This window comes from Vicugna pacos, chromosome 35 (genome assembly GCF_048564905.1).
Source record: "Vicugna pacos chromosome 35, VicPac4, whole genome shotgun sequence".
Lineage (NCBI taxonomy): Eukaryota > Metazoa > Chordata > Mammalia > Artiodactyla > Camelidae > Vicugna > Vicugna pacos.
In genome coordinates this window covers 26,248,051-26,275,674 of record NC_133021.1, presented here as the reverse complement: position 1 = coordinate 26,275,674, position 27,624 = coordinate 26,248,051, and the positions used below count along the sequence as shown (strand labels likewise).

The 27,624-nt window shown below is 42.7% G+C and overlaps 1 protein-coding gene and 1 pseudogene across 2 annotated transcripts in view; one reads left to right on the top strand and one right to left on the bottom strand.

Annotated features, from left to right (window-relative positions):
• NEBL (nebulette) overlaps nt 1-27,624 on the bottom strand; it is a 310,669-nt gene that overhangs the window by 167,762 nt on the left and 115,283 nt on the right. For both annotated transcript variants that reach the window (XM_072955282.1, XM_072955279.1), the window contains exon 3: nt 26,668-26,752. In XM_072955282.1, the coding sequence (XP_072811383.1) occupies nt 26,668-26,752 (85 nt within the window). The remainder of the gene's footprint in view (nt 1-26,667; nt 26,753-27,624) is intronic.
• LOC102545220 (DCN1-like protein 1 pseudogene) lies at nt 21,515-24,674 on the top strand (annotated as a pseudogene).

Genomic DNA, 27,624 nt, shown 5'->3' with positions numbered 1-27,624 from the left:
TGCTGAAGAGTGCAGTTCTGTTTTATATTAAGGCTCACGTTTTTAAAAAAAAGTAATTGGGGATTGTGCTCTACAGTGGAATCTGACACAGCATTGTAAAATGACTATTACTCAATAAAAAAAGTTTAAAAAATAAATAAATGAATGAATAAATAATAAAAAAAAAGTAATGGGATAAATTACCTTAACTTTTACTTTATAAAAATTACTATAGTAATTAATAGTAATTAAAGGTTGGTTTCAAAGAAGATACTATGAATTTATATGGACATTTTTCATGCTTATGACTATCTGGTGTCTTTTGAACAACTACTCAAGTTTCAGTAATTTTCCACATTTTAAGTCTTGCTTTCACAAGGCAGAAGCCATAAACTCACTTTCTCAGCCTCCCTTGCAGCTAGGATATGGGCATGTGACCCAGGCACCCCAATCAGATATACCCAGAAGAGCCCTTCATTCAGGAGAGAACTTGAGGAAACAATCTTCTTTCTGATAAGGGTGATGACAAAGGTTCCTGGACTCGGGACTCAGAGGCAGAGGTTCTAGGGTCCAGTAGCCCATTAAGGCAGCAGGAGCCATGATGTCCCATCAGCAGATATAAAGGAGTCCGTGCTGATATAGGCATGGTTCACTCTGAGAACACTGTTCCTGGCAGCTTAGCCTCCAGACTTCTCTCTCCTGTCCTCACCTTCAGCTGCCTTCTGTGAACCACCTCATATTGTCTACTAAACTTATTTTCTCCCTAAAGCACAGTGAAATTAATTACATGCAACTAAAAAACTCTGACAAAATTTTTGAGTCATTTAAATTTCCTTTTTAAAAACAATCAAAAAGCCTACATAAAGTTTTAAAATATGTAAAATCCCCCAAATACATAAGTATGAGTGTCTAATTATATTAATATTTAAGAGAATATATTCATGCAACTTCTGGTCATGAAATGTCACCAGCAAATGGCATCACTGCATTGTAACCAAAGGATATCATTAAGTCATGAATGACACAACATTGATTCAGATCCTATGAAGGGTGTAGAAACAAGAATCGAATGTAAAAGGAGCCTGTTAACCCAAATGAAACTCCTAGGAAGGCAGGATTTTTTTTTTGTAAGAATGCACATCTATTAGCTATTTCCACAATTACGCTGCATAACAAATCCATCCAAAAGTCAGTGGCTTATAATCCTAAGCATTTATTTCTCTTGCTCACAGGTCTGCAAGTCACAGTGTGCTTGGCCCTAGGTTTCAGATGGGGCTCACTTCTGTTCCACGTGTCTCCACATCTCCTCAGGTCAGCAGCAGCCCAGAATACGTTCTCCCATAGTGGGTGCAGGAGCATCAGAGGCCAACCACGGGAGCATCCCTAAGATCTGCACAGCCACCATGTCTGCTCTAAGTCCACTGACTGCCATGAGTCCCATGGTCACGCCCAACATCAGTGGGGCAATAGTACCTCATCTAATGGAAGGTCCTACAAAGTCACAGGGAAAGGTGTGGGCATGCAATTCTAACAGGAAGAGCTGAAGAATGGAGGATAACACTGCAACGAACCAAGAAGTCACCCCCTCCCTACTCTCGGGCACTGCCACCCTAATTAACTCTATAAAGGGCAAAATATATTCGCTTATCATGGCTTAACAGGCTTCAGCCTCATATCACTCACCCGCCCTCCCTCACCTTGGCCGATCACAACGCGTATTCTGCGTAAAGACTGCACCAGCACGTTGTCATGTTAAACGATACCCACAGAAACACCTGCACTGGTCTCACAGCAGAATCACCTCACAGCAAACACAATAAATATTACATATCTCCAATTACCAAACCTCAGAAGGCAAAGTGATTCTTCCCATCCAGTAATTCAAACTGCCTTTCAGTCCAGCCAGTGAAATCACATTTTCCCACATTTTGAACTGCACTGACCTAAACAGAATATACCTTGTCACTAAGTTATTTGTTTGATGTCATACCTAATTGCTCTCTTTAGTTCCTCCATGTGCGGTCAATTTATCAGACAAAATGTATCTGAGCTTGAAACAGACTCCACGTAAGAGGAGCTAGAGACAAAGTACGGCTAAGCCATCTCCAGAGGGATCTCTCACTGAATTTAATCTATGGAATCACGCCTACAATATACATTCATCCAAGCCCCTAAAATCACTGCAGAAATTGGTGAATAGGAAGATGATTGAAGTGTAACCGGTTCAATGCCTTTTTGCCTACAGAATTCAGACAAGATAATTGGTTTCATTGGCCATAATAATCTAAGAAGCCAAACTTCATAAAAGTAATTAGCAAGTGGTGCTTCACTTACAAACGCCTCTCCTGACAGCCAACCACAGACACTTATCTTGGGTTGGAGAAACCTGAGGCCACTGGGAACCCCTCACCTTTGAAGCAAAGGCCGAATCAGGACAGGGAAATGCGAAAGGAAAATACTCTTGAAAAGAAAGGGTTATTCCCCTCTGAAAGATGCCCAGCACTTCCCAGGAACGGAACAGAAGCGCAGGGCTGACAGAGCCTGCAGCACGTATATCAGAAAAAATGACGTTTACGGTCCCCGGGGGTGGGGACAATGAGCCCTGTCTCCTTGGGAAGGAAAGATGTTAGTAATGGTATCAGATGTGAAGGTAGCGTCTTGACCACCCTGCCAGCGAGACAAAAGGAACAGGACAGGAACTGTCATTCTGGTGCAAGATTAAAGCTGCCACACAGAAGAAAAAGGGACCCTGAGCCTGAGCAAGGCCTAAAAAGTAAAGGTGTTCTGGTTCCTGTGCAGTTATGAAGGGCTTGGTGGCAGCACCGCGCGCTGAGGAATACCAATGAACGGCGCTATGGTAACGGAGGAGACAAATATATCAGGAAGATAAATAGGAAGATGCTGTGGAAGCGAAATGAATTCCCAACTTTCCTGTTCTATATTTTTGTAAACTGTTGCTAATAACCCCTACACATCAAAACATCCTTGACTTTTTTTTTTTCAATTTCCACAACCTACTTTTATGGTTTATTTCTGAGCAGTTTTCACACATTCTAAAGCTGACACAGCTGTTTGGAAGCTCGCTCTCTCTGCAAATGTTGCTCGGTTTGAAAATAATTATTTCTGAGTGGATAAGGCGAGCTCTGAGCGAGATGCTGTGAGCAGCAATTCTTACTGCTGTCTCAACCCACTTACTCTTTGTGGTACTAATTCTTTTTCCTTCACAGCATATTAAAAAAAAACACACACACTTCCATTTTTAATCTTAAGAAGGGAGCACTCCCCTCCCCATGACCAGCTTCGTTTACACAACTCATCTCTGCCAGCAGGATGGGAGAACAGCTCCCTCTGGCTCATAACTCAGCCAAGACTAACAGGGCGTCTGTGGGCCATTCACACTCATCATCAACCTTGGAAGGTAGAGACTTCTAGATGCCTCTTCCATGGAACCACACAAAATCAGCTCAGGTACCGCTATCGTCAGTGCATTGTCATGGCTCAGGGCTTTAGAATTACTGTGTAACACCCAGGCTGTAAAAGACATTTCCTTTCCAAAGGAGTCGACTCCACATCACATACACCAAAACTGCTGGGCCTTCTCGCAAAACTGAGACCTGCCATTCAGAATGCCTTTTGGCAGGAATATACTTCTGCTTGATTTGTTCAACAAAATGGTACTATTTTAACCCTTGCTCTTGGTTTAAGTCATGGAAACACACAAGAAGCAGCGGACGGGTCTTAATCATATTGATAATACCTTATGGTTTGTCAAAGGTTTCCACAGATTTAAAAAATAACCTTACTTGTTTTTATTTTGTTTTAACTTTCTCCTTAAAATTCCACTAATTCAACAACTCACCAAAAAGTAGACAGACACTCCTTTATTGAAAGAAACAATTCAAGTCGTGAGAAGTTACTGACTGATTTATCTTTTCTCTAATAATCTCTCCTGAGACCAGTAACATTCTCTAAATTCTCAAATTATTACAGTTCCTTGGATATTTTCCATGAGCTAATAGATTATTTAGGCATTCACGATACATTATTTAATAAATAACTTGACTATTTTTATAAATCAAGATTTCACTAAGCTTTAAAAAGATGAGCAAGTTAATAGCTTTTCCCCCCTTTTTCCTTTTTTAGCTTTGGAAGCAGTAGCACCAGGAACACTCAAATATGCCCTAGACTGTCCCCATAATGTGGTTCTCCCGCTTCACTTTAAACCACTTTCCTGTCAAGCCCATTGCCCTGCCCCACTGGACTGCTCGGTCCTCAGACACACATCATCCCAGCTGATCTCTCAACATCCACGTTTGTATTTATTATCACCACATTTTGCAGAAATGGACTCAAAACGTAAAATATTTCCCAAAGTCATATAGCTAGCAAGTCATAGCCAGCATTTTCACCCAGATTTGAATCCATGCTCTTTCAACTCTACCTTCCGTGTTCCCTATACCAAGTTTCAGGAGCGAGCTGTCTCCAGGAAGTGAGGCCAACTAACAAGGTTTGGGGATGTTACTTCCAGAATGCTTTTTTGCTTATAAGCCCTATCCTGCTTCCAAAATTAAAGAAAACAGCTGTCATTTTCAAAATTGATCAGTATCACACTACGGACAGTGAGTGTCCTGGAAAAAGTGACTATAGTTAACATTTACGGGGTGCCTGCCATGTGCCAAGACCTGTACTGGGCCGTCTGGCTCGATATATCATCACTAACCTCATGGTAACCTACAAAGAGAGAGAGAAAAATCACCATTGAAAAATGAAAAAAAAATGAGAGTTTAAGAAACCTGTCCAAGACCACATAGTGTTAAGTGGTGGAGACAAACTGAAACCCAAGTTTAACTCACTCCAAACCCTTACTCTTCCCTTCACATTCCACTGGCTCTCAGTGGCTTACACTGTCTAGTGGTCAACCTTCTAACCGAGCCGTTGAACTGCCTGAGGTACCTTCTCGAAAGTGTTGTAGCAATCACCTTTCAAATGACCTAAAATCACCCAAAGTTTCACAAGGGTATTTTTTATATCACTCAATATCAAGACTAAATGGCAAAGCTAAAGAAATCTGAAGAGCAGTCAACCCCCCAAACTAATTATTTTTGTGCTAAGATTCCCCTCTGCTCTCTTTCTCTCTGTGTAAGCCCCAGAACAAATTCTGAAATGTGTGTGCAATCAATCACCGCCTTGGCCATTTTGCAAAACAAATGTTCAAACTGGACAATAATTCATTCTGTGTAACTATAATAACACTCGCGTAACTTATCCACGCGTCCTAAATGTTTTCTTTCCAAAACCCAATCCTTCTATATTACAAGTGAACATGGTTTTAGAAAGCTTTAGTCACTAATAACTGGCTTTCTCCTGAATGCCACTGTTCATCCATCTGTAAGGAAGTCAGTTCCCCTTAAATAATCGCCAAGCACTTCAAGTCAGTGCTAATCCTGAACTCACTCACTCTCAATCCTTCAGTCCTTCAGACATTAGTTGTGGGATCACAAAGGCACTGGACCCCTGAGCAATCGATCTCTGAACACACGCATGACAACAGTCCCAGTGACTCAGGACTAGGAGTCTCAAAGGCCTCAGCCACCCTGGACTCCGTCTCCAGGGGCACAACCAAGGGGCACAGGACAGGGAGGCAAGTGGCCAAAATCTCCATCAGACAACCCCCTACCACTGCAAACCACACCAAACCAACACACAATCTCAGTCAAAACAGCAACTTCCTGTGTGAACACAGCAGCCAGCCACGCTGCCCAAAGGCCTCTCCCCACTTCCAACTGGTTTGCCAATTGGAAAGTTCCTCCCACAGAATCTTGAGAGCCTGACACCGTCCCTCTCACATACAGTCACTCTTTCTAACATGCCTCCTTTCTAGTTCTCTCTCCCTCCCTTTCCACTCCCCTGATGGTCTTCTTGATTATCAGACACTTTCATTACAGCAAACATTTCCTAACTTGGTTCCCTACTTCAGATCTCTCCCCATCCAATCCATTTTGCTGCCTGATTAATCTTGCTGTGACATCATTTTCAGCAAATCACTCCCCTGCCCAAGAATTTACAGACTTCCCCAGGCCTGATGAGAAAGCCCAACTCCTTAGCATGCCATTCAGGTCCTTTCCAAACAAACTTACCTCTTCTGAATTTTATGTAGAGTCCCTGGTCCCATGACGGTCAGTCATCAACACAGCTATCACACTCCCAGCTCCACCCCCAACTTCCTGGGTCCTGCCTCCTCTCCCACCACCTGTCAAACCTGGTCCTCCATTAAGGCTCTTCCTCCACTAAAAGGCCTTGCTTCCTTTCCATTATACTCATAAATACCCTCTAAGTGTTTTTCATTGAGAGTGATCTTAAATCCTCTTTGGCACAAGCAGAGCACAGGATAAAGATCTTACACAGGTGTGCAGGTGTGCACACACAGAAACCCCAGGGAAACCTGTCCCACCCCCGGCAGTGATGGCATCCTTCTCTGAGCACCTCCAGGGCTCCTGACGACTTCATCCCACGGCCACTAGCCAGGTAAGCATCTCTCCTTAGTGCTGAGCAAAGTCAGAAACCACAGCTCCAGCTGCTCTGATGCTCTGTTGGCCCCAGAAGAAGCACCGTAATCGTCCTGGAGTGAATGAGTGCTCTGGGTTGCTGAGTAGTCTCCGAAGAGAAAGGCAAAGGATGTGATGAAATGGAAAATATCTTTGCCAATAAAAATTAGCTCCTGAAGAATTTATGAGTAGTGATCAATTCTCCAACACACTATGTATTAATGTCTTTAACTGGTTCTTTGTCATTATTTGGTGAAATATAGCTACATAGAAAATCAGATTTCTAACATAACTTGGCATTTTCTATGATCAGACCTACTTTAAAAAACATTCTTGAAATGTGAATAATTTACCCATCTTTCAAAAAATTAAATGGTAATACTTTGATTAGTAGTAGAAATAAAAAGTTTAAAAATTAGATGCATAAGGTATGAGCCTATATAGAATTAGAATTTAAAAAATCAGTAAGCTAAAAAAAACATGAGGACATGTATTCAATACAAATGGAAATGTATAAAGCAAACCAAATAGCAGAGCTGTGAAAATAATAACTGGCCAAAACCACTGACATGTAACCAAAAAGTTACTGCATAATTTTAGCATTTGAAAGTATTTAAAAGCTCCAGGAATGATATAAACCAAACTGAGTATCAAAATAACCCCCAAAATAAATGAAATAACATAGTAAGATATTTACCAAAAATGACAATTTTTAAAATCCAAATATAAAAACTTTGCCTCATGAAAAGAACTTGGAGAATTTTAAACCGAAAATGTCATAGCACTGCTACAACTTGGCATCAAAATCACAAAAATGTCATTTAAAATCATGGCTCCATTGGGATAGCCTGGCCTGGTAAGGAAGAGCTCAGGTTTTGGAGTCAGAAAGACCTGAGGCCAACTGTTGGCAAGCGCCCCAACTAGCTGTGTGACCCCGTGTAGTTTACACAGCCTCTCTGAGGCAGAGCTTCCCCACCTATAAAATGAGAATGAGCGTGCTTACCTACGAAAGTTGTCGTGATGATTTAATGAGACACTCTACAGGAAGCCCTTAGGACAAATGACTGGCTCATGGTGAACCGTCACTGAATAATGTCTCATGTGGTCTCCAATCACTCGCTCACTCATTCATCTAGAATCTACGAGGGGAACACAGAAAGGATCTCCATCCTTGCTGAGCGCTTACAACACGGGAATTTGGAACCACAGGCTCTGACTGCCGCAAGAATTGCACAGCTGAAAGGGGGCAGGAGGAATGGCAGAGTAACACAAATGCTGTATCTAAGTCTCATACTTGACATCAGAACAAACAAATATATAATGCAGCAGATGGCTGTGAGGAAAAACAGAAATTATAATAAAGCACACAGTAATACTACTCTCTCTCCGCCTATTACATTCCAAATCCAACTGGCTTTGCTTCTAGCCCTCTGCAACTTGTCGACTCGGATACCACAGTCTGAGTCCATAACTAGCCCTGATCTAGCTACTAAATTTGATCACTTTATTTTCCATTAAGTGGCTCCTATTTGTCTAGTAGGTAGAGAAGGAGGCCGGCAGCAGAGATGACAAGGACATACCCGGGAGTTGGTCACACTCACGACAGGCAAGGTCTGCTGCCTGGAACCAGTTATCATGTTGGATATTCAGGTCAGGCAAGGCCCAGGGTCAGAGCCAAATAAATAAGCCCAAGCAGGCAATAATTCTCTTTTCCAGGCTGTTGTTTTAATTGCTTACTCCCTTCTGCAGAGCCAGAATGTTCCCAATCCTGGGACTGCCGTTAACCGTGCGGAAGTCATGGAGATGCCCAGGTGTACATGGGCAAGAAAAGGTGGGGGGACCCTCTCCGAGTAAAGACTTTTTCAGTTTATTTCAAGAACCATTGATAGATTGCCTACTGTATGTTAGAGCCTTGAGATAAAAACCAGAACTATCAGTGATGCTGTGTTCTCCTACCCGCCCCCCACAAGAAATACACAGCAAACGATCATACGTCCAGGATTGAGACTCTCAGGATTTGAAAAGTGAAAGTGTTCTGCCTGCACTCATTCAGAGACGTACGGTCTAAAGCAATGAGGTAGCAAGGTTCCATGTTCTCTCACAGCCTCTGCTTTAACTGCCTCTGAGGCCATTAAGCTTTCACATTTATTCAAACATAAACATGAACGTCTCCCCCTTGATGTCTTTTCTCTCCCATAATAATCTGCACTCTAATTCAAAGAAATGCAATTTCATCGTTGGTTCGCCAGGCTGATGTTTGAGAAAAGATCGTGTGATACAAACCATAATGACTAAGGGATATAATGAAGACTCCACGGGCAGATGATTTCAAGCAATACAGTCATTTACTACAAAGCGATTCCTTCCCTGATGAAAGGTTTAAAGAAATTAAGCTTCAACTACAGCCATGAATTGTTATATTCTAGATGCCAGCCATCACCATCCTTGTCATCGGTGAATCTCTAACTCAGAAAGGACTCTGGCCAGTAGGCAGAGGGGGCCGAAGAGGACTGTGGCCACATGACGGACTTATTACTGTTCTGCTGGGAAGTGCTGGTTTAGCCCTAGCGTGACCTGTGTGAATGGCCACACAGGGGGCCCTGAACTACAGCTGAAGCAGGTGGTTTAGCTTAGTGCCTGGATGCTATACTACAGGAGATTCTGGTTTCACTCATATCCTCAGTCAAAAGTAACTATTCCTGGCCAAATAACATCCATCACTCTCCTGTCTACAAAGGGTTGCAGGATGCTGACCTCCTGCAAACAACAGGCTTCTCTGGAGAGGGAGAAGCCATTCCGAGGTAAACGAGTAACCCGGACATCAGCATCTGCAAAGAGGGAGTGAAACAGCTGTAGAAAAAACTCAAGTGGTTGTAGGATCTGTTTAACTCTGAACTCCGAACATTTGGAGATGGAAGGGTCAAATGCGTATTGCAAACAGAAAAAAAAAAAATGCCCTTGAAGTAAGAAAGTCATCTCCCAAAGTGGATCTAGGTAAGCAAAAGCTTCACACGGACACCACGTAATGTATCTCTAGTCTTTCCGGATGCTCCGCTGCTTGGGAGATGGACAAGGAGCTGGAAGGAAGCCGAGGCCCCGCAGGGAAAGCAAGCGCACTGAAGGAGGAGAGGAAGGCAGGGCAGACGGTCACGAGTGTCCCAGTGGGGAGCCAGGGGCAGAGGAGATGCACAGGAGGCACAGGGGAGAGGTGGAGAGCCAGTAGAGGGTCCCCTATTAGCTTCTAGAGACCCCACGTTCTCCCCAGAAGGTCACAGGCAAGAGAGATGAAGGCTGCCAGGAAGAAGTGTCAAATGTAAAGTGTAAGGTCAGAGCCTGGACAGGAGTTTCCACCCACTGGGGCCACCCTGTTGACCAAGAGCCGACACGCCTGGCCACCTCACTCCCCGAGGAAAGGGGACTCAGCCCAAGAGGGAGCCTGGCGCATGAGGCAGAGCAGGCGCCATGTCACACAAATGTTCCACGGGACATGTTGGAGAGCCCACGTGGCAGGTGGGAGCCAGAGAGGTTGCAGAGTGAAGCACAGCCAAAAGGTCCTTCCACCCAAAGTTCTTCCAAGTTGTAAGGTGGACAGAATTTCACGGTCTACCAAAATAAATGATGTGCAGCGTAATATGCAGCATTATCACAGAGACTCCAGGGAACTAAAAACCCAGGAAGATAACATCACTGTTGGTAAAGCCATCACCAGTAATTAGAAGGTGACTAGCTCAGCCCCATGTGAAGACTGAACAAGCTTAATGGTCCTTGGCAAGACAACACACTCCTTCCACACTGCCCTTCCCCCCCCCCCTTTTGAGTAAAGTCAAATGCTTTGATTCCGGTAGAAAACATGAACTGGTTTCCTTGCTCTGTTAGGTAGCAATCTGATGTACCAATTCTCTACACCCACTACACCAAATATCCAGTTTCTAATATATTTCTCATATATGGATTGATCTAAAAACACATGCAAGAAAAAAAATAAACAAAGCCAGCTCGTTTTCTCCATAGGCAGTAATCAAGGTGACTTGTTTGGTTAGTTAGGTTTTTCTAAGTGTGTTTTTTTTCCCCTCTCCAGAGGAAAACAGGACTGGCTCAGTGTAAATGCCAACTTCTCAAAAGAACTATGTATTTTTTTTTAATTGTAGTTTTTACTGAAGTGTCGTTGATTTACAGGAAGTATGCACTTTTAAGACAAGAGGAAACTATCCCTGACGTGGGAAGGAGGGAGGTTTTTTATGCTGATGAAACATTGTTCTTTTAAATGGCAATTTACAATAGTCTTAGTAACATGAGTCAAAAAATTATTCACAAATAATTGTAGCAGGAAAAAAAGTGTCTTACAGAATTGCAGATTACTTTGCAAGATAAACACCAGAATTTAGTCATCAAGCATTTATTTACCACCTACTGAATGAAAACCTACAGTTATCCTACTAACTGTATATTTACCATGTCAAAGACCTGTTCAATGATATTGGCATTTTATTACACAAATGAATTTCAAAAATCATAAATTCACAGAAAATTTAAAATTTAAAGGTCATTTAATCAGGTTTGTTTCCCACCACTAGCCACCATTTCCCCTCTCATTTAAAATGTCTCAAATTGAACCCACCATGATGAGTTTAATACCTTCATAAATATTTTCACTGCATGGCTTTATTTGGTTTCCAACTTATCCGCAATATCCAATTTTCTACAAGTAACTCTAAGTTTTGCTTCCCTGTTTTCACAGCCACCATCCTGATCCAGCCTCCTCGCTTCCTCCAAGCTTTGCATTTCATAAAATCCCTCAACCATGATTCTTCAAAGGCTTTTTCACTACCCTGATTGAGGACTTCATCCTTTCTCTGCAGAGCTTCTCCGCCCTCCAGAACACAGACTCTCCTGAATGACCGCCCACACCAGCCATGACATCTTTGGATCTTTGGGAGGGGACAGCTTTATGGCTGCCCTATGTCTTGCTCCCATTCAGCTATCTCTCTGCCATCCCATGTGCCTGCTCTGCAATACCCCCCCATTCCCCCATCACTTCTCTAGGTTGGTGTCCCTAGTATTTGTTGAAAGAAACTTTTGTTATGGAACCACAGCATAGCGTGCACTTTTGAACTACTTTCTGAATTTGATTATTCTTCAAAGACCAAACCATGGCCATTCTTCTGTATCCCTCATGGTGTCTAATACATAGCTCTGAAACCAACTCTGCTCAATCGATGATTATTGATTGAGAGATGATGTCATGGGTTTTTTTGCATCAACTCGGGTTGTACATATCCCACTGTGGAGATAAAATGTTCTCAGAGAGGGCCTTTCTAATCAGAATGGCACTAAGATCCTTGTCTACACAGGTGCAATCACATGAGGAATGTAGGAAAACAGTCACATGGTTCTGTCATTCATACAAACTGGCCTTTGCTTCAGTTACTTTGACCCTTTAGATAAAAGGATTGGTGAAGAAACCTGTGTAAGGGGGTAAACCTCAGAGATCTGAAAAACACTTCCAGTTCTTGAGTCTATGATAAATATTTATAAAGAAACTAAAAGTAGCTAAAGAATTAAGAATTCAAAAAATCTTACATCATGTATGCAAATTCTGGCTTTACTCCTATTGTTGCAAACAATAAAATGCAATGTAACCTGAAATTCTCTCTTATATGTATGTATGCACTGATTTTGTTCTACTAAAGACATTTGATTTTGACCATCAGATTGTTGATTTTTCAAACCAGTCTAGTCTTTTTCTGACCTACATAATTTCTTTACAGTCAGAGTGAAATTGTGTAAGTTCAGTAGTGACAATGCTGTCTGAAAAACTTTCTCTTCATAAAATCTCCTCTAAAAGGCAGGAATCACTAATGAACAAAAAGAGGAAAATAAAACAAAGACATTTTGATATTAGGAAAATTCTTGTAAGAGTTATCTGCTGAGTCAAATACCTGAATGTCTTCGAATTGAACTAAAGCATCCTGTCTCCTGTCTATATGCCCTCGCCTTGGAATGAGCAGCGGCATAAATTTTCAAGGGGCTGGAAGCAGCATGTGACTCCAAGCATTCTACTTTACAAACATAGGACAGTCCCACAAAGCAGCAGCATGAGACACCAGTGGACATGGACCAGTTTGCACATGGCAAAATGTCTAAGCTTTCTGCAGCCACATGGAAGAGGAGCTCAAGGATATGGAAAAGTCTCAGTAAAATTCTGGGGAACGATGCCAGGAGGACTCAATATTTGAGGCAAAATTTGATGGAACTGGCTCTCAAACGTGAACATGTGTGAGAATTACATGGGACACTTAATAACAATGCAGATTTCTAGGCCTTCCTTCTCGTGGGTCTGGGGCCAGGCCCACAAGGGAGCATTTTCAACACACTCACCAGGTGCCTGTGATGCAGGAAACCACAATTTTGAGAGACACTGGTCTACGGAAAGCACCTCATACTTCTTCTCCCTCAAAAAACCTTTTAGAACTGGAGAATTAGGCAATAGGTCATTTAATGGAACTAAAGAAGGAACAGCAAGATGTTACTCCAAATTCTCAGGTTCCTATTCACATGAGAGCAGCCCCCCTGTTCTCCATTTGACACACCCACAGCCAAATACACAGACAAGTAACAGATTGAGAGGAGGACGTTCACTGCACCTGCAAACAGTGCCTGACTTGTGTACACACACACCCCCCTCTTAGTTCTTTGAGTCTCCCCAGCACAAAGCCTAGTACATGACATAAAACAGACATCCAACAAACATTTGCTAAAAGACCAAATAACTTTAGAGCAGTAAGTCACAGGAAATCCACCTAACGGATCAGCAGGGAAAGCCCAGGCTGGCTAAACTGGCCACGGACGCCCCACCAGACTGAACTGAAAAGCTCCGGTGATACTGGCTGTAAAAGAAGTAAAAGCACGGAATGCTGAATACTTACAAGCAAATATGTTTCTAAATCATCGTTTTATTTCTTCTCACATATACCCACCAACAGATAGATAACACAGAGAGAGAGAGAGATGTATAAAAATGCATTAATGCTATCATATACATTTTTTAAATTATTGCAACCTTTTCGCCCTTTTTTTGGTTCGCCCCATTCTGGGTAAGTCCCCAGAACAAATGCTAACACCCTAGTGTACCTTAGTCAATATTTTTTCTCTACACATACAATCTTAAACATATGCAAGTACAGAAACACACACACACACGTGCACAGAGGGAGAGTTTTGTAATTTATACAATTCTCTGTATCTATATTTCTCACTGACCAATACCACACGGACATCCCAAAAGGCATCTGGTATACCTCTATTTCATTCTTTTTAACAGCTGTATAATATTCTATGGTCTGAGTTATCATAATTTATTCTACTACTGCCTTGTTGGTGGGTTTTCACTTGGTTTCCAGTTTTTCGCTGCTGCACACAATGCTGTCCTAGAGACCCTTGCTCGTGTACCTTACATACTGATATTTCTGTTTCTACAGGAGAGATTTCCAGGAGTGGAACTGCTGGATCAAAGAATATATATATTTTTAAGGTTTAACAACTGTTAAATTTAAGACGGTAACATGTTACATTTCCAAAACAATTATTATTTTAATCAAGATAAGAAAATTATACTTAGAAGGCAGAGAACACATAATCTTTCTGCGCCAGTCTTCTAGTTTCTGCTAAACTTCTAAGTTAAGCCTGCTCTGCTCTGGTCTGCCTGTTGGCCAAGCTTCTCATTTCCCCTAAAGCTTGGGACTCCGATGGCCTTTGCTGTCCCACGAACTCCCTGCAATTATATTTTAAAGTTGGCATACTTTTGCTTTTGTACCTTTTTCAAAGGAGAAGTTCAATCACTTTCATCAAACTTCCAAAGGGGTTCATGACCCAAAAGGGGCTAGGAGTCACTCCTCTCAAGTCAGGAGGATAAAAAATGGACTGGGATGTTGCTGATGACATAATTCAGTTTTCCTGATGATAACCCCCCAAAAGTGGATTTTACTGAAGAAGTTTCCTATGTCCATTAAGCAATAAAAAACATTTTATCCACATTATTTTCAGAAGGAGAAAGCTCTACAAATAGTTTACAAGATACAGGTACTGAGGGTAAAAAGAAGTTATTTCCAAAACTAGCTAAAAGATCATTCCTTTGATAACTTTGTAAGTTTAAAAAGCTAAAGCTCTAATCTGTTCTTAGAAACAATAGTTAGTACATATATGTAAACCAAAAATGTGCAGTATACTGTATACATGTATTTACATGCAATATGATGTGTATGTGCAGTCAAACTGTAAAAATTCTACCTAATAAAACTAAAAAAGGCAAAAAAATCATTTCTCCCCCAATATACAGTTCCTCAGAGCAGTTGGTACTTGATCTATATAAAGGGAAAGAGTCATTCTGCGCTTCCATTTGAAGAAAGAGTAAACATTTCAGTGGAAAATGAGAGGGGAAATCTAAATGGAGTACAGGAAAAAATAACTGTTTACAGAACTGGGGAGAATATCTTTTGAGGAGACTCATTAAACACCTCCAAGCCAAGGGCTGTGTTTCCACCCCAGTGCTGCTGGCTTCCCTGCACGCACACCCTCACCCCGAGAGCAGGCAGCGTCTGACCAAAGGAGGTAGTCAGTAAATGTAGATTAAACCAATATATAATTGAAGCAGCTTTATACAGAATTAAATTACAGGAAATACATGTGGGTCCTTAAATGAGATTTCTTTGCTAATAAAGGTCTGAAAACAAGAATGCCTTGATTTTTCTTGATTTGTAATTAATGCCAAGAAAGAATTGGAAAAGCATCTGTCTCCTTCTCAAGAAAGTATCTGATTCTTCATTCTTATAAGGCTCCTGATTTTCATGAAATTACTTTCTTTGTTTCTACTTCATTTCATACATTATTGCCTTTATCATCGAATGGTATAAATACAATCCTGATGACTGTATAGTGTGGTTATTAAGTAGTAACCATTACATTAATAAGATCTCTAACTTCTAGTTTAAAATCTAAACAAAAGGATAAAGAAAATAGATATAAAAAACATTCAATTAATTAACAAATTCTAGAGAGAATAAGGTCCATCAAAACAGGTAGAGCTTTAATGATGTCTCTGCTCGTTATGCTGTGAAATGAGTGATCTGCCCTCTGGAATAGGAGATATTTTGAAAAAGATCTGATTACCTCACTTCCAGAAGCAATACCATCTCTGTGACACTTTGTCACCTTAGCTATTTCCTAAAACATACGGAATGACTAAAAGACACAGGAGCTGCTGAGCTAATTTACATGACGGGAATGTAGATTGCAAATGGTGCAGCTGTTTCAGTGTCCGGCAGTGAATTAAATCAACTTAGCCATTGACAACAAAACAGAAAAGATAACTCATCTTTTCTCACTCTTCCAGGTTTTTAGGGAGAATCTTTTCCTTTTTATTTCTTTTTTATTTTTTTAATCCTTTGGGGAGAGTTAATTATGTTTGTTTGTTTAATGGAGGTACTGGGGATTGAACCCACGACCTTGTGCATGCTAAGTATGAACTCTACCACTCAGCTATACCCCCCACCATGGAGACTCTTCTCTGAACAAGTTAGCTTTATTATATTATATATATAGCATATATATGTATATGTGTATCTGCATATTACATACAGATGCATATACATGTGCATACATAAAATACACAATGGATATGTATTACATGCATGTATACATGTAAACATTTTATATGTATTATATGTAATAATATATACAGTGTGTAGTGTACACACCTAAGACTTTAAGAAGTATTCTCGTGGGGAATAAAATATTCTAGCATGAAAAGTTCTCTCAGAGACTTGGAGATTATCCAACTCTAAGGAAATCTTGTAAAGTATATGTTCTCTGTCCAATAGAAGAAACATAGTTAAGATTTACTTTAGTTTTAAGTTTAGTGATTTATAAGCATTATAGTCATTCTAGACATAAAGAAAAAAATCTGTATAAGGGCTCTAAGATTGTCTGTTTAATTAAAAATAGGATAGGATCCTTGGTTTCACTATTCTTCACTTCTTTAGTTTAAGTTAAGAATGTGAAATTTGGTATATTTAGTTGCTTGGTGTCTAAAAGCACCATGTGCTTAGAAACCTAAATCTGTAGCTGAAGATGCTTGTTAAATTTCCCTTACAAGATGTTTGCAGATTATAGACTCCCTTGAAATAAAAACAATTTCACATAAATAGGAGCTCAGAGTGTCAGTCAAATGGAGCCCTGACTTCCCTACTCGTTAGGATCAAACTTGTGTCACCTTAATTTCTGATTTACTATCATCCTCACCCTTGACTTCACGGAAAACCAAAAAAGAGGCAGGAAGGAATGAAGAAAGGGAGGGAAATTCTAATTGCTCTCTTCACCCATTAAAAAAGTACAACTAATATTTTAGGAAGCTTAAGTAGAGACCTCATTTCAGAATACAACACAATGACTGTTCCAAATGGAAGCTTTTTTACAGAATGAGGCCAACATAGTCAACTTTCTGCACAGAATTTCTTGAGCCAGTTTCCATCCATACAAGGCCACTGTAGAAAACTCCAGTGGGTGGTCCTTCTGAAGACAGTGGACGCCATAATCAAAGTTCTGAGATAACTTTAAATGATAATTAGATCATGTAATTTCTGGCAAAAGAAAACACGGGTATTTTAATGAGAGCTGAAAGATTCAGCGCACTCATCAGGCCTACTGTGTGTTGCTGGCTACCACCAAGAGGACTTCTCTGAACCCAGCCCTACACCACAAATTTGGTTTTGTCGTCTGACTCCATGATGAAGCAGTGATTTCAAAGCAGTGCCCTCCGTTCAAGAATACGTTATAAGGAAACTCAGAGTATTAATTAATGACGAGAATTAAGCAATACTCAACCCCCTCATGAACCTATTAATTTAATGAAATGGGGTCTCTTTAGGTGAGCTTCTCTGTATGAGGAATTGTGGGACAGCAAGCGCTGGACTGAGCTTTACCCCTGAGCGACTGCTCGGATCCATGTAGTCAACTCAAGGCTGTGGGTCTCAGCAAAACAAACTGCTTCTAGACAGGAAAAGGGGGGTGGTAAAGAACAAACAGTGCCACCGCGGAGAGAAAAGACCAACTTTCAAAGTCCACGAGCCACCACATGATCAATCAAAGCCATTCAAGACAAAATCTGAAAATTAGAAATCATGAGAGAAGTGAGCTTAAAATCACTAAGACATTTCCTAAAAGTATATGAATATGTAGAGTAACTCTAGTTACTTCTGCATAGAAAAGCTGAAAAATAGCCAGGATTCCAAACGAGACGAGTTGCTGTCAGTGGATGTATCACTGTAGCTGTTTTGTCTTCTTTTGTCCTCTGTTGTTTTTAAGTACACTTAGTGCAAAATTAGACACATCTTCCAATGTGAAACTGAGCCCCTTTCTCCAACCTATGCCCTCCAGCCAATATCTGAGACTGGTCTAGGAAATGAGCTTTTAAAAACAATAGTCAAATGAAATGGCAAGTCTGATCATTATTATTTTGGCAGGAAAAAAAAAAGAATAGTGGTTCCTTTTTTTTTCAAGTTCTTTTATTGCCCACTTGAGCTATTACTGCAGAATGGTTTTTGTGCTATAATCAAGATCATTACAACTGGAAGGGATTTCAGGGATCATTTAGTACAACCCATTATTTTTTGCCCTGAAAAGGTCAGTGGTGCCCAAAATCACACACAGTAGCAGAGACAGGAATGAACCCAGATCTCCTAGTGGCTGATCCAGTGCTATATTTTACCAGATAAAACCAAAGGTTAGCAATTTACTCACAATGAATTCAGATGCAAAAAATAAATCAGTAAGTCTCTATTTCCCACAGCAGCTCTCCTGTCCCTCACAAGTCCCTATCACACTAAAGTAAGAGAAACTAAATCTAGTCCCACTCATGACACCAAGTCCATTCAATGGTTCAAACAGTCAACTTACGTAAATTCACATTTCCTCTGGCTTCCTGACTCCTCTCCAAGCGCGGGTCTCAGTGTGTGTGAGCAGGAAAGTCTAGGTGACCTTGGGGGGATAGGGGGTGAGGAAAAGTGAGGCCTTGGACCCAGGCCCATGTTCCCTCATTCTCTCCTCTAACTCCTTTGGCCTCAGTGGCATCTCCTTGTCCTCTTGCTCACTGGGTCCCCTGCTGGCATCCCTGCTGCAGACTGGCTGGCGACCTGACGGTGCATTCTCCTCTGGCTCAGAAAGGGCCTGGTGGTATCAATGCTAAATCTGTCCAAGCTCACTTCAATCTGAGGTCTTGCCAGTACCCCCTACCTCCCTGAGCCATGCCTGGCTATCAGGACACTTCATTCCCACAGCAGCACAGCCCTGCCCTGCAACTCACCCAGCACCCTGCCTCCACACCAGATTGGCGTCCCTTCCACGCCACATATGATATTAAAATTCAGAGGAAATGTCCTCTGGGGTGGTCCTCTCTGCCTCTGGCTTTTTCCCCCTCTACCTGCCATGTCTCCCCCATCTTCCCTCTCAGAGATTCCACCCAAAGAGAGGGGGGAGCTCATGTTTCAGTCTCTGATTCTTCCTGCCTTCTTCCTGCACGTGGCCAGAAGGAAGACAGGCATCCCTGTCCCCTGGGACCACATTTCCTCCTTCTCAAAGTGGAGTTCACGCTTCTCCTTTCTCTGGAGCCAGAAGCATGCAGTGGTAAGGCAGAACATGATTTATAGAGGAGGAAGAGGAAAAACACAGTGATTTCACATTTTTTTATACATTCTCCTCATCACAGCTGTTATAGTCATGACCTCAGAGCCACAAAACTGATAGGCTATCTACTCAAAAACTTAATTAAGAGAGGAGTAATCTGACTCCAGCCTACAGAATGTTAACAAGTAAGCCTGTCCTCTGCCCACCCAGAGCACAGCACTGGCACCCTCTACCACGAGCAGGGGGAGTGATGGAAAGGGAGGCAGATGAGCTAGGGGGGCACCCAAGAACCACCCCGCAGGGACTCTGAGGGCAGATGGAAAGAACAGGGGTCATTTCAGGAGAGTGACGAGTGGAAGATCAGGCCCCTGTGATGAAAGGCTGTAAAACTCCACCATGACACAGCAAATCAAAACATCTTGGTGATTCTGCTGTCTGCCACTACTGACATCTTTGCCCCTGACATCATTTTACCCAGAGGTAAAACAGAAAAGCAATCTGACTGATGGGAAATGGTGGGGGTTAGGGTTAACATCTGCACAGCACGTTATGTTCCCTGAAAGAAATGTGCCACATCAAGTGAATTGATATTTCTCCTTTGAAGTACTTATTCACATTCAGCCCTTCCTATATGTGAAACATAATCTCTCATCATTTTCGCTGCCTCAAAACCTTGAAAAGAAACATGCTGAAGCTTCTCCCTGTGAACTTTTGCCTTCGCATACGCGAGAAAGCGCTTATTGTGGGAAGTAAGCAGCATCTCCCTAGGATCAGAATACAGCATCAAATGGTGAAAAATCAAAAGATGGGCACTAGAAAGCTGCCAAAATTAGGTTCAAAGAAAATGGAAAATTAAAAAGCAAATATGAAAGGCTTCTTGTTCAAGATCAGCGGAATGTAAGAATTACGGAAGAAAACCATCTGGAGAGACAGTCTTCCTGTTTAGAAGCTCGGGGTTGTCGGATGAGATAAGGGACAGTAAGAGGACCCAGCGAAGAGCAAAGAATAGCCAGCTACGATCAGGAAATGGGGGAAAAACCTAGATATGCACTTAGAAATGGGATCCACAGCTGGGCAGGATGCAGAGGGCCACTCTGAGATCCCATCACAGGCAGAAGAGCACTCAGGCCTCCAACCCCCTGAAAATGTTTTTAAACATAATTAAAATACACACAGCTCTCTCTGTAGGTTTTTCACAGTGGAAATTTTGCCTACGTTTGTTAGTTTTTTATTAGTGTCCTCTCCCCCGCTGGACCATAAATCCCCAGACGGTGAGGGCTCTCTCTGCTGATGCTCACTGCAGCGGCCCCAGTGTCCAGCACAGGATTCGGCTCATCACTGGCGCTGGGTGGCAAGTGAAATTCAGGTCAGATTTATGCCTGGGAGGGGCGTTTGGAGTGGGATTTGACATGTACAAGGGGGATGCTCTCCAAAACAGCTCTCCAATCACCTTTCAACAATTACTGAAGTTCCCGAGTCAGGGATCCATTGCTCTGAAGGAACGGAGGAAGTCAGTCTTCAATAACACCAATAAAAAGCCACTGCCACCTGAGAGGAGTCTCGCTTTAGGTAATAATTTAACACCTTACTGGATGGTTAGATGACAGGTAACAGACAAAAAACCTCTGCAAATGGAAGACAGGATGAGGAGGTACAGAATGGTGCCAAGGGCAAGGCGGAGGAAAGGAACGCTGGACACAACCCTGCCTCCTTGCCCCTGTAGAGGTTTGTGTCCAGCATGTGTCATCATTTCTCCCACAAAGATGTGTAACTATGATGTTCCCTATAAAAGCCCTCGTTACCTTCTCACCTTACTACTGGCACGTACCCTGCTGCCCATAACATGGAAGATTAAAAAAAGAATCAACAAAGATTACCAAAGGAAGGCTCAAAGGCTGCAGAACGACTGGCAGTCTATCCATCGTCTTTTTCAATCTTTCATCTTCTCAGCACTTGTAACTTACACACACTCCAGTTAGGACACAGTGAGTGCCAAGCCTCCATTATTTTCAGCCTGATGGCAAACAGCTAAGCCAATCACATTCACAATGAACTGGGAAAGGAGGCTAGCATTTTATCTCTGAGCAGTGCTTTTCAGAACTCTGCCCTACAGAGGCCCGGGGCTTCTCAAGACTTTCATCACAAGGCCCTGTGAGGGCGAGGATGGGATAAGTGGGGGGAACACAGAGAAGGCAGAGGTTTGCCCCCTCCCCACTTCAGCCACAACCCTGTTTTGCTCTCTCTTCTGTGAAGGCTTCTCCTCAAAATTCCATTTGAAGAACCATTTCCCCTGCTTTAAGCAGTGCACAGGAGAGGCCTGGAGGACACAAACATGAACAAGTTGAAATCATCACAGAAGGATAAAGTTCATCAGTTTATAATCTTCACACAATCTAGTGAAAAAACAGCAGTAAGTTGTCTGTCTCAAAATGACTGGAAGTTAGATGTTGCAACAGACAATTTTTTCCAGAATCCTGAACTTTATATACGAGAGAGTATAAAAGGATCATTAGACAGGAAGAAGTTAGGACAACTATACAATAGATACAAAGATCCTCAAGATGAAAATAAAATTGGAATAGATGGTATACAGCAGTTCTCGATCCAGCCAGCATTAGTGTGTTGCTCATCGCATGGAAGTTTAGAGCAGCAACACAGTGCGAATTCTCCAAACAGGAGTTCATGGATGGCATGACAGAATTAGGATGTGACAGCATAGAAAAACTAAAGGCCCAGCTACCCAAGATGGAACAAGAATTGAAAGAACCAGGATGATTTAAGGATTTTTACCAGCTTACTTTTAATTTTGCAAAGAACCCAGGACAAAAAGGATTAGATCTAGAAATGCCCATTGCCTACTGGAATTTAGTGCTTAATGGAAGATTTAAATTCTTAGACTTATGGAATAAATTTTTCTTGGAACATCATAAACAATCAATACCAAAAGATACTTGGAATCTTCTTTCAGACTTCAGTACAATGACTGCAGGTGACATGTCGAATTATGATGAAGAAGGAGCATGGCCTGTTCTTACTGATGACTCTGTGGAATTTGCACGCCCTCAAATTGCTGGGACAAAAAAGTACAACAGTGTTCCACTAAAGGAACCTTTTAGAATGTACATAGTCTGTACAATAAATACAATGGAAAATTGCACAGTCTATTTCTGCTAGCTGGACTGAACTGAAGATCAATCCTCACAATTCAGACCGAGGGTTGAGACAAAACTTTAAGGATATATCTTGGACCATATTGTATTTCATTCTTCTAATGGTGGTTTGGGCTTGTCTTCTAGTCTGGGCCGCTCTAAACATTTATTATTCCAACACTGTGGATTTCACCTTGTATCTGTGGACCATCCTAGTTTGTCCTCCCATAAGTCTTAGAAGCTTTATGGTGATTATTTTGAGGTTTCCATTCTTGCATATAAAGCACAATGCTGTCTTCATCGGAAAACAGTTTGCCATAAGAATTAAACGTATGAAGACCAAAAAAAAAAAAAAAAAAGAAGTGCACAGACTCCAGATGGAGAGCGTTCAAACATCTGTGCCTTCTCTGCCACTAAGAGCATCCTACACAACCCGAAAAAAAAGAGAAATGCTTGTTACAATATCGTGTGAAAACAAGTGAAGAAAATTTCTCTCCTAAGGGGCTTCTCACCTCGCCTAAGTTTTTAACGTTTAGGGATTGACCAACTTAGAAAGAGTTTGTGTTCCAGAAGTTTAATTTATAACAGCAAGGCTTTGGAATTCAAGGCTCACTTATCTACAAAAAAAAAAAAAACAAATGCCATCACGCTGGTCCCAAGGCAGGCAGTGACAGACCGATTCCCACAGTCAAGTACAATGTCACTAACACCACTAGAACAGGAGGGGAAGTCCCCTTTGCCCCTTCAGGCATGCGTCACTATGGGCCGGTGGGGGTGCCTAACCTCCAGTTAACATGTTATTTCTCTAACGCAGTTCACCCTGTGATTTGTGACAGGAAAGGAGCTAATGACAACAGAATTGCATCTCCTCACCCCTCCTGAATGCAGAGTCCGGCCAAGTCCACACCCACCGTGGTCAGCGGCTGGCCAGGTGGCCCTGCCCTGGTTATTCGCAGGCTGGGTAATGCCTGTAAGTCACCACCTGTCACCAGTTTTGAAACACTAACTCATGTTTGTTTGTTTAACCTCCAGTATTTCGTATCATTTTATTATGACAATTGACACCTACAATAGATTCCAGAAAAGCTGAGAGGATCTAACACCTAGGCAAAGTTAAAAAAAAAAAAATGCTGGCAATGTTCATAACCCCCTCAAAGAGAGAGAGAGAGGAGAGAGAAAGAAAGGAAAAGAGAACAGAGTGCAACTATCAATAACTTCCTTGGCTGGGCCTGAAAATGAGTTTTTGTTTTTCCTTCATTTGGGCTCATTTGATAAGCTAATGAACTAAAAGAAAAGAATTGGTTTTAATCAAACAGTTCTAAAGGATTTCAGAATTTCAAAACTTAGAGTAATAAACAGATCTGACTCATTTATCATCACACGTTATCAAAACAAGTAAATAAAACATTAATAGTCAATTTTCCACCAAAACTGCTGAGCTGTTCAGAATTCTTGATATCAAAACACATTGTAACTGACTACTTCAATTAAAAAAAAAGCGCACACAAAGGAAATGCTTTCCCACAGCACTGAATCATTTAATATGCTAAAATTAAATGAACTGCCAGTAATGAAAACTACCTTTAGGGCAGATATCTTTCCATGTCTTTGCCAAAAACTAGAAATGCTCTGATAGAAGTGTTTTTATCACTTATGAGGAAGGAGGAGGAGGAGGAAGGGGAGAGAGAGGAGAGAAGGAGGATTTCTTCCTACGTGTGAGTTTTGCACTTTATGCAAAATTCTACCTTCACAAATACTGTGCTATCAGCTTGTACTGCAATTATCTGCTTACACACCTCCTATTCTAGGAGCTTCTCTGAGTAATGCGGCCCGAGCACCAGCTGAGATTGTGGACACGGGGGGCTCACAGATCTAGGTTCTAGTCCAAGTTCAAGTCCTTGGTAAGTCTGAAAGGGCGAGTTCTCTAAAGGCCGAGTGCTTCATCTAAATAGGGAAGATAAATAAATACCTGTCTCAGAGGGCTACTTGAGATGAAATGAAATACACATGTAAAACTGTGTGCCCCGAACACAGCCACATGGGTGACGACGGTGAGGATGCCTTTCCCCCTCCAATGTGGAGAACAATTCCTCGCACGTAGTAAGTGGCCAACACGTGTTTCTGGAATTGAGTTGACTTGCCCCAGGCCATCTGTCTGATAAAGTCCTACATCTTCTTTCTCAAAAAGATGACCTTTGAGCAAAATCTTACAGAAAATCTGGTGCCTCCACCTGACCACTGCTTGGAGACCCCGGAACGCCTGGTGCATCTCTCTGGGAACTCCTGTCCCACCAGCCGGGACCTGCCTGTGTGCCCTGCCTTCTGAAGCTTGTGGCTTGCTCCTACCTCGGGGAGAATAAATCAGCCTTTCGTGAAACAGAGAGCTCCTTTTTCCCTTGCTTTTCCAGGGCCAGGCATGTGGTAGGAAAATAATAAATGTTTATTCCTGAGCCAAGCGGACGACACCTATAACCACTAAGTGAGCCCAGAGAGGGTGGTGTGCTCTCTAAAGGAAGGAGGCGAGGGTTCACATCAGCGCCTCTCTCCACCTTCAACGCTTGGCTCAAATTCCCCCTCCAGCACTAAGCATAACCAGTCCAACCCCTACTCATCTCTCCCTTTCTGAGTCCTTACTATAAATAGAACATAGTTGCGCGTCGGCGGCGGAGGGGGCAGCGGCAGGGGGCGGGGGGAGGGTTATGTGAGTCTTGTTTCCCTCAGACACCCCCTGAGTTCTGTGTGGGCAGGATTAACTAATTATAAATTCTTTTGCACAGAACAAGGACATGTAATAGGCAGGAAACAAATATTTGATTGCTTGATTTAGTTCTGTTTTCCAATGTGCTCCAAGTCCTTCTCCAGAATTATCTAATTAATCCGAACTGGATGAGAAGAAAGGCATATTGGATCTGCGCAGCCGGGAGCCAAGTCCTGGCACCCTCTGCGGTGCGAATGTGCAAGGGGCCTTCTCGCCCGCTTCCCAGCACTGCCTCTCTTTGGCCGCCGCTCAAATTTTTGAACTAATGGCTTACCATACAGAAAATTAGCATTTTGCATAAACCGAACACTAACTGCCAACCAAGTCTTCATGGCATCATTAACCAGCAGTAAACTCTACTATGAGTTCTATTTCCTCTAATTAAGTGGACTGAGAAGTGGTCCCAAGTGCCCCGGAAAGAGGGTGGAGGGATCCAGCATCTCGCCCGGGACCGGATAAACCCACGTGGAAATAACGAGATGCCAGTGCAGCTGAGAGCTGACCACTGCCATCAGGAATGGCCACAGCGTTCTCAGGGTATTAACTGGACACCTCTTTCCTTAGCAAATTCTGCTCTTCTCCCTTTTTCCATATCAAGGGTTCCCAGGGACCACAAACATCATAATCAGCCTCCACAGTCATATAGTCTTTTTCTAACTTTCCAAAGTGGTTTCATGCCTTTTCTCACGCCTATGTGACACTTGCAGCCACGCTCCAGACAGGCGGGCAAGATCAGATACACTGTCCCACTATGCGGAAGCACAAAGAATCAGAGCAGCTGGCGCAAGGTCACAGACAATGAACAGCGGAAGGGGGACTAAACTCAGCCTCGCCTCCCCGCCCCCCAGCGGCTGACCAGTGGGCTGCCACGGAGTCGCAGCCCTGTCCCACACGGGGGACAGGGGAGATGGCATCTCTGCAAGGGAGCACTGTAGGCTTCTCAAGAAGAGACTGGGTGTCCCTGAAGACAACACTGTCACTCGAACCCCTCGTCTTAATCGATGTGTCTCACCATATTGAAGGCAAGTCTCCATCCAACACGGCTGACTGGGAGCCAGTCGTGGTGTTCTAATCTTTGTTCCTGCTGTCAGGGTGACATATGAAGGAAATATGACTGAAGTGACAGGATGAAAACAAAGCTAGTGGCTGGTGTGAGACACACAGACAGGGTGTCAGCCCCACACTCACTGCAACTGGGTCAAGTTAACACCTCTTTTTTTCCCCCCTACATATGCAGTGTGGAAAAGCTATTTATAAAATGTTTTTAAATATTTAGGACCAAATAAATCAATATTGTTGGGAAACACTTACTCGGACCAGAACTCATTTACTTGCCCGAGTCCCACGTGGATAACAGAACCGAGACTACATCAGGACGGCCCCAGCCCAGGAAGAACACAGGTGTTCTGCCCTGCTGTCCGGAACGCCCACCCAGGTCTGCTTTCGTCTGCACGCTGGCTGGTGACCCGGCAGCAACGGTATAATGACCCAAGCTCATAAGAGTAGCCTTGGGAATAAAATTCAGAACCGATGGAACAAAAATTGGCCTTTCAGAAATTACCTGACTCTGCAATTCACTTTGCTGCTTCAGGCGAAGATTTTCAGGTGTATCTGCCACCGTAGTGAAGGACTGCTTTGGGTAGTGTCTGTGGAGAAATTGTTTTAAAGAACATAATTAACATCATTGTCTTATTCTTTCCTTCTGTCACGATGGAGGAGGCGTCTCTCCTCTTAGCTGAGGTCAGCTCTTTGTCATTAATCTGGGTCCCAAACCCTCCTCCATTCTCATGACCCTCTGTGACCCAGTTACATCTCCCAAAATGTCACCCTGCTCCATTAGCGCCGCTGCCCCATTAGCTACTTCCCGCCGGCATCAGAGCACGCTCAAGGCTCTCCTGACTTCCCCAAGCCCTCCCTCCACCCACACCACTCCCACATGTGGTCCTCAAATCTGTTCTCTCTTTCAGCCAAAGTTCCGTACAAAGAGGCTTACACTCAGTCTCTGCTCATCTCTTCCAACTCTCCCATCAACTTTGTGCATTCTAGGTCCTGTTTCCAGAAGTTTCTCTGGATAAAGTTATAATGACTTCCTGTGGCATAGAGGACCCAACAGACATTTTTTTGGTATTCCTCTTGCTTCAGCTCTCCTCCACCTTGAAACATCCTCCTCCTTGATTCCTATGTCTCCACACGCTCCTGGCCTGGCTTCTCCACCCCAGCTGTTCCGTCTCATCTCCTGTGGCCTCCTCTCTGCCCATCCTCCTTTGAAGGTCTCACACAGGCTTTCTTCTCTCCTCAGTGAACACCTGGGTGATAACCTGGGTGATCCCATTCACCCTCACGGCTTCGGGTACCATCTCTATGCCTGTTGACTGCTCCTAGATCTGTATCTTGAGCCGAGCTTTCCCTATTGCATTTCAGGTCCATTGGCATTTCCACTGGTGCATACCCCATATGCCCTACAAATTCCAACAGTCTGAAATCCAGCTGGCCATCACCCCACCACAACCCCAAAACC